General features: G+C 37.8%; 1 protein-coding gene across 1 annotated transcript; it reads left to right on the top strand.

Annotated features, from left to right (window-relative positions):
* The first annotated feature begins 4,332 nt into the window (after positions 1–4,332).
* arr3b (arrestin 3b, retinal (X-arrestin)) lies at positions 4,333–8,044 on the top strand. Its single transcript, XM_034543354.1, has 15 exons — positions 4,333–4,490; positions 5,141–5,171; positions 5,334–5,394; positions 5,480–5,524; positions 5,611–5,804; positions 5,946–6,005; positions 6,096–6,169; positions 6,274–6,409; positions 6,501–6,585; positions 6,764–6,836; positions 7,114–7,251; positions 7,419–7,496; positions 7,619–7,642; positions 7,742–7,791; positions 7,939–8,044. The coding sequence occupies exons 1-15, from the start codon at positions 4,483–4,485 to the stop codon at positions 7,944–7,946; spliced, it is 1,065 nt and encodes a 354-aa protein (XP_034399245.1). The 5' UTR covers positions 4,333–4,482; the 3' UTR covers positions 7,947–8,044.
* Positions 8,045–10,246: the final 2,202 nt, after the last annotated feature.

Below are 10,246 nucleotides of genomic sequence, written 5' to 3'. Positions count from 1 at the left end.
GCTGTTCTGCATCTCACTACTCAGCAGAAATGTGCTGACCACCAACCGGAGCCCCATGAAACAAATAGACACCAGTCCATCCCAATTTGATGACATCTATGTAACCCTCGATCTATGATCAGTCTCAATATCGACAGCACATAATTGAAAGATATTCCATTGATGGTGTACAGCAGTGCGTTGGGAAAAAAAATGTGCTCAAACAAAAAGCACTAAACAAAAAACAGTAAAGAGTAAAAGTCGGCAGATCACCAAAGTCAGTTTTGTCCTAGTTTTTTATTTTTTAATGCGTTTTTTATTTGAACTTGTTTGAACTTTTAGAATTGATTTGAGGTTTTTGTTATTTTTTGAAGCGTGCATGCTAGATTCAGTTTTATAACGTTTTTATACATATAGTTCTCGTTTGTTTTTGTAAGGGCCAGGTATGTCTCAGAAGTATGTAGCCACATATACGTACAGAGAACTGCAGAATGGCCACGATATTTAATCGTTTATTTTTGTAGAGCAATTGCGCCATGTACTGGAATGTCAAGTCTATTAAATTTCAGTGGTTTGTGTTACTGCCAAAACAAGTTTAGTTAGAGTTTATCTTAAAGGATATCTTTATATCTAGTTTCAGTTTGCTAATCCTATTTTTCCCGGCTAATTTTCAAGATATTAAAATACTTCACTGGATACGTGAAAACATTGACCTGCTGGTGGCTCTAGGAACAAAATCAGGGGATCGCCAAGGTCATTATGGTTCATCCTCTGAGACAATGAATATGTGTACTAAATTTAATGATCAAGGATTTGGTTATAGCAACTGACAAATATGCATTGTTTAAGCTTCATCATAACAACAACACAAGCTTTGTCTATATATCTCTGATGGAGGGCTAAACAAAACGGCATCACTGGTAGAGAAATCCCATTCTTTAGAGAAAGATTCCTCTCTCTTCTCCATTCAGATCTAAATGCTCTGCTTATGCAAGCTGTGGTTTGGGCAGAATACTGAGACATTTCTAGGAACCGCGTGCTTACTTTCATCTTCCACGAAGGCTGAGATCGGATTATGAATTTAATTAGCATTGTTTTAGACACCCTATGTGGCTGACAGAGGCTTGAGGAGCTGTAGGTTGGCTTATATAGAGCAATACCTCCATGGAAATAGAGGGCATTACTCTATATTATATAATCAAGGCCAGGCAGGAAGCCAGGACTTGACTACATAATCTGGGAGCCAACAGTAAAGAGTGGAGCTTTCTATTCAGTTTCATTAAAAGCCTCCACCAGAGAATAAAAAACATTCCAACAATATTACAATAACAACAACTATTTATTTAGTTCTACAATGATGTTTTAATGAACAACACAATCCAGCGAGCCAAGTCAGGAAAAATAAATGGGTTGTGAACACGTGCTCTGGCTGTGCTCATAACAGATCTGCATCTTTCCAACTGATGGCGACAACAACATGTTGAAGTTCAAGCATTAGTTGAATAGCAGCGGCTAAAAAGAAAGTGGGCTAAAGGTCACGTTGCAGTGCATAACTGACAGAAAGCTAACAGGTAATCTCCCTGTATCACCGTGCGTATGTGTGTTTAAAGTGCATTGAAAATAAATCAGTGATGTTGACTTTAGTACTGTAGAACAACATAGTGACAGCCCGTACTACCAGTACACAGTTCACCAACGGTCATATCTGATTGTGTCCCTGTGAACTACAAAAACAGCCTCACTGCCCCAATTTAGCAGCACGCTGAAGACTGCATTGTTAAGAGGTGGTAATACCAGGGTGCTGTAATGCACTGGGACTGGTCAGCAGTCCATTTGTGGGACCATGTTGACTGTCTATATAAAGTGCTTGCCAAAAGTGGCACCAGATTAAGTGTAAGGGGCTTATGTGACTGTAACTAACCTCAAACTGTAAACAGAAAATCCAAGGGAGACAGAAAATAAGATTACCCTTGTTTTTTTTGTTTGTCTTTAGTTTGGATTGTATTAAGTGGAAAAACACAATACAGACCACACCAGATTACAAACAGCGAATCACAACGGTGATCAGAAATGTTGGTGAATTCAACTTCTGACTTGAATCACATCATACAAACACAGTTCTTTCATAACTGTCTTACAATTACACACACCTTAAACCTGTCTTAAACCCCAAGAGGCCTAAGAATAAATACATCGTCAGTATTTGTCTTAAGCGTTCACAGAACGTGTCAGTTCACAGGACAAATCCATTGAGGTGTAAAGCTTTCAGGCAAAGCTGCTTGCCCCAGATGTGGTTTTGTTTGCCCAGTGAAGCGCACAGAGGCTGTATCAGAATGACTATAGATGCCAATAATAGAAGAGACAGAATAGAACAAGATAAAGTATTCGGGTTATCTATTATAGATACAAAACAATTTGGTAACTTGATTACAGAGCAGTCAGAGAAGCTGTTGCATGGACAGGCCTCACGTTTATTGACACTATTATCTTCTTATGACCTGACACATCAGCTGAGAGCCAAAATAGGAATGAGGTTAAGTTATGTGCTTGTTAATCTCTATAGATACACCTTTAAAAATCTATATATTCAAAGCTATATAATATAAAAGATTAAATAAAAATTCAGATCTCAGAAACATTATAGACTCACACACAAATACCAGTAACACATATGTAAGTCAACTAATTATATTAGAAAATACAGTTTTTAAGACTGCTTTGCTTTCACTTCCAAAATGTGGGATTATAAATGTTGGATTTGAAAAGCCTGAGCACGGTCAGTTTTCAGTTGGTGAGATCATTTTTCTGCCCAAACTGTAGCTGTGATTTTGAAGTTACATAAAACCTGTAGTGTATTAAACGCCTTAGCGTTATATTGGCTGTGAACTCCTGGCGTGGTAAAGTACAGCAGCGCTGTCCTGTCTGGGCAGCTTTAAAGAGATCTCAAACCGTGTCCTTATATGACAGTTGAATAGAGGCCAGCACACACATCCAACAATCTCATCAATTATCCTCGACTGCCATAAAACCCTTCATCCAGTTCCCTCATTAATCAATCAATTACAGCTGACTGAGGAGGTGAGAAGATCCTCCACCAATCCATCGGATCATAACGCTCTGTGTGTCAGTGGATCTTCTAAAGGTCACTGACAATGAACGTGGGTCCTTTGAGAGACCTGAAAGCCGGACTAAACCTGTGCCTCTGACCCAAAAGACAACCGTAAACAGTGGAATTGATTGGCATGACGACTTTTTGACTAGTTGTGAAGCCTTGTTGCTTGTGCAGCAATAAGTCGGCAGGTCACTTCGATTTCTGTAAACCTGGCACAAGCACAGATTGCACAAAGCTTGGTAGAGAAGCCATCTGTCGCCCCGGCTACCATAAGAACCGAAGTCTGACTAATACCACTCTAAGCTATAAGAGTGGAAGTCCTTGAAACATTTACAAATACTCCATCCTCAGGACAATCCTCTCACCTTAGTGAGGCTCAAATAGCATCCCACACCTTGGAGCAAAGAAGTTAAATACTTCGGATCATTTGATCACTGAGCCACGCAAAGGCAATAATTCAACCAAGTTTGAACAATCATAACCTTTGAGAAACATTTACCCACCAGGTCTTCTAATGTCAGTGGACGGTTTGCCATTTTCCCAACCGTTATTCAATAAAAGTCTACTTACAGTGATATTAAAAACTATATAGAGCTGGCTGTTGTTTGGTCATGATCTGGGGAGGTTGAGTTCATTCGTTTGAATATGGAGGACAGTATGTGCCAAATGTTTAGTTCACAATGTTGTGCATGCTGCTGCACATGAACATGTGACAAAAGAAATGTGAACAAAACGGACAAAGACCAACATAGTTTCACTCCATGGCCTGGTAATTGCACTCGCACTTCGTCCCACTCCCAAAGCTGCCCGAGTCTCTGAGCTTTCGAAGTCACATACACAACATTACTTTAATTAATCTGATTTCTTCGAAAACATCCCTCTTTGTCCGGCTGTATAAGCTGAGGGGAGGGCTCCAAGGTTGGGAGGTCAAGGTATAAAAGCAAATGGGAGGCAATGATTGGCACTCACTCACACGACACAGCGTCAGTCAGCAGCGACAGATTACAGAAGACAGCCGGGACAACTGAGGGCACGGTAAGTGACTCTGATTGTCATCAACAATAAGGAGTGAACTTCCTTCTTCGTCTTTATGATTTACATTTTTTTATGATTTAAAACTTCCTTCTTCGTCTTTATAATTTACATTTTTTTATGATTTACATTTTTTGAAGAGTGAACGTTCTTCTAAGTTTTTGAAAAAGCCTTTCTAAAACGAATCCAACAATGAACTGTCATTTGTAGTTTATTGTTGGATTCTTTTTTTAATTTTATTTAATCCAAAAAGAACCAGTGAACCCTAACAGTCATAGGTGTATCTGTATCAAATGTTTTGGTCACTCAGCCTTTTCTTCTTTTTTATTTGCAGACTGGATCCATAACTTTGCATCAAAATGTCAAAGTGAGTATTCAGAGTTCCGACTCATTTGCTTATTAATTCAACAGCTCAGGATAAATGGTAACCGGTTTACATTAGAGGTTGAATTCACACCTTTTCCTGTCAATTGTTTTGGGCATTAAAATGACTGAATCCTCTCAAACGGAAATAGTGATAATTTATGCAGTCTCAAAATGAAACACCAAACGTTAATCCTTTAATTCTTGTAGCTAGAAGTTAAGGCACTACTTTGATATTGTGTTTTAATAAATTGATTTGTGAAGAAAGGCACTGCACCCATGCAGAGATTTAGTCAATAGTAACTTTACTAAAAAGAAGCACAATGGCTTATAAGTAACAGTTTCACATCACACGTAAAAGTCTCCTCTAACACTGGAGTCTCAGGATATGAATAATTCCTGATTAAGGTGGATTGTTTGTCTGGGATCTTAGAAGAGAGATTCACGAGACAAAGTAAACGTTTTCCTATAATTGGAAATGGTAATAATGTGGTGGGCGGTGGGTGCACAACGCCTTTTGTCTGAAGAATATAATAATTTATTGTAAGGAAGAAGAACAAATTACCAAATTTCTGACGTCTTGTGTTTTTATCAAATACACTCAGTGAGGCTAAAATAATTAAATAATTCACTGCTTTTTTCTTATTTTTTTAGGGTATATAAGAAGACCAGCGGCAACGGACAAGTAAGTGGAAGTGGCCTCTATAATATAATCATTATAAAGCAACCCCTTGGTCATAGGGAGGAGTGTGTTTTGTGTGTAGCTATTCCAACTCCCAGGAATAGCTTCCGAACTCTTGTAACCTTGGCCGAGGAGTAACCGTTTCCTTTTCTCCGTCTCTCTCAGATTGCCCTGTACTTGGGGAAGAGAGACTTTGTGGACAATGTGGAGTCAGTGGAAGTAGTTGGTGCGTGGCACAATATCTGTTTATACATCCTCCAACCAAAACATACGGTGTGATCTAATGCTAAGGCTCTTTCTTTCATTTGCAGACGGTGTTCTTAAAGTGGACCCTACTGATCTTAATGGCAGAAAAGGTTTTTCCATTTCATTCACTGTCATTGACAAAGGTTATAGTTCCTAAACACCAAGACTACACTGAATATATATCTTTCCATTGCAGTATTTGTCTACCTTGCTTGTGCCTTCCGCTATGGAAGCGAAGACTTGGATGTTATTGGGCTGTCCTTCAGGAGAGACATCTGGATACAGCGCGTTCAGGTGTATCCACCTACAGGCGAAAGCGTAGCCAGAACACCAATGCAGGAATCTCTTATGAAGAAAATTGGAGAGCAAGGATGTCCCTTTTCCTTCAAGGTGAGGAATTATAACTCACTCCCTTTTCATATAACGTATATTAACCGTTCTTCAGACAAACATTAGATTGATCAACCACGTATCATTACTTCACCTTTAGTAATGTTGTTTATCAATGTGCCTTTTTTCCACTTGTTTCAGATGCCAGCAAATCTCCCATGCTCAGTCTCCCTACAGCCTGGGCAGAATGACTCTGGCAAGGTACATTTCCATGATCCCTTTTCACTCACTCTTACATACTACTCTAAATGCTTGACTAACAGTGTTTATTCGGGTCTTGTTCTGTTGTAGGCTTGTGGTGTGGACTTTGAGGTTAAAGGATACATTTCCGACGTAGCAAACAGTGCAGATGAAATTGACAAGAAGTACGTTCGCCCACAGTCAAACCATTAATTCAGCCCAATCTTGCATTGCATTAAAGGACATATAGAAGCCTGACTCTCTTTGCCTGTGTTTTTTGTGGTCTTAGGGACACATGTCGCCTGATGATTCGCAAAATACAATTTGCACCAGCTAACAACAAGCCTGGACCCAAGGCTGATATAGCAAAGCAGTTTATGATGAGTGACAAACCTGTGAATTTGGAGGTATCCCTTGAAAAAGAGGTATTTTGAAGTGTACATACTATATTTTGGCATAACATATATATGTAACTATTGCTATCATTAGTCCAACTAAAATAATTTTTATATTTAGGTTTATTACCATGGGGATCCAATCACCGTCAATGTAAAAATAAACAACGAAACCACCAAGGTTGTGAAGAAAATCCTTATTTCAGGTGAGCAGCAAGGAAAAGATGACCGCTTGGCTGAAGTTAAATTCCTAAAAAATGGTGTTTGTGTAAAAAGAACATGAGTGTGGGTGAAAGTATCTGTGTAAACTGCAAGTGTGTGTGAATATGTTAAAAAATCATACATTTTAACGGCTCGTTCTCACAAAGCTGTTTCTTCTTTTAGTTGAGCAGGTCACAATTGTGGTGCTCTACTCATCTGATAATTACACCAAAGCGGTCTGCTCCGAGGAGTTTGGGTAAGGCGGGCACTGTATCAAAAGAGGCTCAATAGCAGGATTTGAGATTAAATTTCATGAATTCATGCATTCGCATTTTCTGATAAATCAGATATTTGTAAATCCTTGTAAAAATTACATTCTCACCTTCTATTAAATAAATTTCACACAGCTTTTATTGATAAATATGTTTTGTCTGAGTTTGGATTGAGGAAATACTTAACTAACACAAATAATGTCTTTTCAGTTAAACATGTGATATTATTTATTTATTTCTATATTTCACTGCTAAACACAGGGAGACAATTAACGGCAACTCTACATTTGAGAAGTCCTACCAAATAACCCCCCTGCTGGCCAACAACAAAGAGAAGCGGGGTCTTTCAGTGGACGGACGGCTAAAAGACGAGGACACCCACCTAGCATCCACTACCCTGTAAGCCCCAAATCTCTCACCCATGAGCTTACTGTGAGCACAGGACTGGTTTCCATCCTCTTATTGAGAGGTGGTGGTGATACAGCTCTACATTGTGTCATCCACTTATGGTGTCTTAGACCAAATCCTGAAGCTCCGAAAGCTTAACTATTCCCGTCTCCTCACAGGAGTCAAGGAGATAAGGAGATGCAGGGAATCCTCATCTCCTATAAAGTCAAGGTCAATCTAATGATGTCCGGCGGAGGGTAAGGCTCAATAATATTAAATAGTTACGCATGATACTTCAAAATTGTGCAGACTAAAGATGTCTTTTATTCTAATTATCTCTCTCTCTCTCTCTCTCTCTCTCTCTCTCTCAAAAAAAAAGCCTGCTGGGTAGCTTAACAGGAAGGTAAATATGAATTGTATCACATTGTATGTCACATTGTATTAGTGTGAATAATATATAAATTACTAGTTTATTTTTAATGATAAAACTTCTCATTTTCAGCGATGTCACTGTGGAGCTTCCTGTTACTCTGATGTCCCCAAAACCTGCAGGTGAGTGCAGTCTCTTTGCATATAATTGCCATTGAAATACTTCCTGTAACATTCCACTTGAACCAAAAAGACAGCATTGATTAACTATTGACTATGTTAAATGTCCTTCTATCCATTTTCTGCATGTCATCGCTGTATCCTGAGCAGAAGTGTAAGTATAAACTATTCTCTATGAATGTATTAACCTGTAGCCTTGATGTTGGTTACATGCTGCTTATATTTCTATCCTCTGTGTGTTTGTATTAAATGAACCACAGCCAATTGGATTAAAGCCCTCATTAGTTCAAGTAAGGTCACATCCAATTCAATGTGTGTTACAATGTTCACTTGTTCAAGGGCTACAACTCATCTGAAAACTGCAACGTTAGATTAAGTTAATGACGTATATCAACAAAACAATGAAATAATTGTTTCATTTTTAATGCAAGCATTTCCAAAGCAAAGGTTAGCACAAGATGTCCTTGAGCAAGACACTTAACCCTGAATTGCTTCCTGTAGCTGTGTATGAATGTAACATGAGTGCTTTGGATGAAGGCATCAGCTAAATGTAATGTAAAGATGTGATGTGAGTTTACTGTTTCATCTTAGAACCTTATTGCATTTGTATGAAATATCCCATTTGGACCCTTGTTGCTCCACCTCCAATTGCACTGTGGTGTAACCAATTCACAGTTGCTGTTGCTGTATATACAATTAGAGGGAATGCACTACGTGAGTTATCTTGTAATGTAGGGTTGGACTCACAGAATCAGCCATTTGTCCGTTTCATGCTAACAGGACAGACATCTCAGTTGATGCCATAGAGGGCTGAGATGACCAGCGGAGGAAAATCACCTCTCTGACAGAGAATACAGAACAAAAAGGAACTCAATACCAATGAAGAAAAGCACAACGTGTAATTCAATCACTACTATGTTCTTATTTTCAACTGTACATATACAAGTTCATTAGGCATTACCACGAGAGCTAAAAAAAAAACGTTCAAACAGTCAAAAATATGTGTGAGATTTCTTTAAATGTCATTATAGCATTGAATAGAAATAAACAAGTATTGTATGTTTCTTTGTCAAAATAAATGTTTTGTAGACTTTTCTTTCCACGTGTTATGATTACCAATCCTCTCATTATCTTTTATCTTTATTGCTGTCATTGGAGCCATGCTATATTTAGATTGAATGTGCAGCTGTAGGATAAACATCCCCCAAATACTCCTACTTGTATCACTATCTTTTGACGAGAAAAGTTAATAAACTTATTGTTTTCCCACAATTATTTGATTGTTTGTTTATTTTGTTATGTATTTTTATTTCAAGGCTTATATTTAGTTTTTTTAAACTGGGAATTAATTCCATGACAAAGTTCTTTACAACAAGAAATATATTATTTAAAAAAATGTTTTAGAACAATTGTTCCAACAAACATGAAAGAATAACCTCATACAGGCTTTTTGTTTTTTGCTTTTAGGATTAATTTCTTCAATACAATAGTTCCACTTTTATTTGTATGCTAACTGTGTACATTTTATTTGGGATAAAATGAACAACCATTGACATACAAACATTTCTCTGAAAAGTTGCAGAAAACCGCTCTGAATCATACAGCTAAATATAGAAGCTATAAAATTAGCTCTGATTTTTGCTACACATTAATGCGGTTTAATGACCCACTTGCTCCAAAACTTTGACCCAAGTAGAAAACCAACCACTAGGTTAGAGAGCCTTCCTCTTCATCGGCTTCTTCCTTTTTGATTTGCACCAAACTTGCACCAAACATACCATGTTACAGAGCTGAGTAAAATGCCAAGAGTGTAACTTAATAATTCCAACGGATGATATTTGGGTCACATCTTCAGGAATGACCCAAGTGATGATGATGTGTGCAGCACCAATGTTGCAAACTGTAGGCATAAGCCAAAATGCTGGCCCGTAAATATCATATGTGTACAGATTATGTTAAACCGCTCTCTTTCTCTCTCAGGTTATATGTTTTTGTTTTTGACTAGTAATATTCCCATCTTTCCGTGTTGAGGAATTTCTTGCACACATTTAAATGTTGATTGACTGCATCAAAACATGTAATCATAAAGGCCTTTAACTGAGCCAACACAAGTGATACAAGGTATTCGTCTTGTTTTTGGAAACATTGGAACAAATGTCTATGTTTTTTAACCACAGGGGACTTTTGAACTGCTATGATTATACGTCTTGGAGCCCTCATATTGTATTTATTTATTTTAGTTGTTGTCTGTACTCTGTATGTGTCTGAAGAAATAAAGTTGAGCCAAACTCAAATAAACCCTTTGCTCGTGACATAAAAGATAATATGGAAGCCAATTTCCGTCACTGTGATGACAAAATAAAGATAGTGTGTGTCATAATGAGGAGATACTATTCAAAATAATAACTTAGTATCTCATAATTATGACTTAATATCTCAACTTACTATCTTATAATTA

Source organism: Cyclopterus lumpus, chromosome 10, assembly GCF_009769545.1.
Source record: "Cyclopterus lumpus isolate fCycLum1 chromosome 10, fCycLum1.pri, whole genome shotgun sequence".
Lineage (NCBI taxonomy): Eukaryota > Metazoa > Chordata > Actinopteri > Perciformes > Cyclopteridae > Cyclopterus > Cyclopterus lumpus.
Note: the sequence above shows the minus strand (reverse complement) of the source record. Positions and strands in the feature narration are given on the sequence as shown.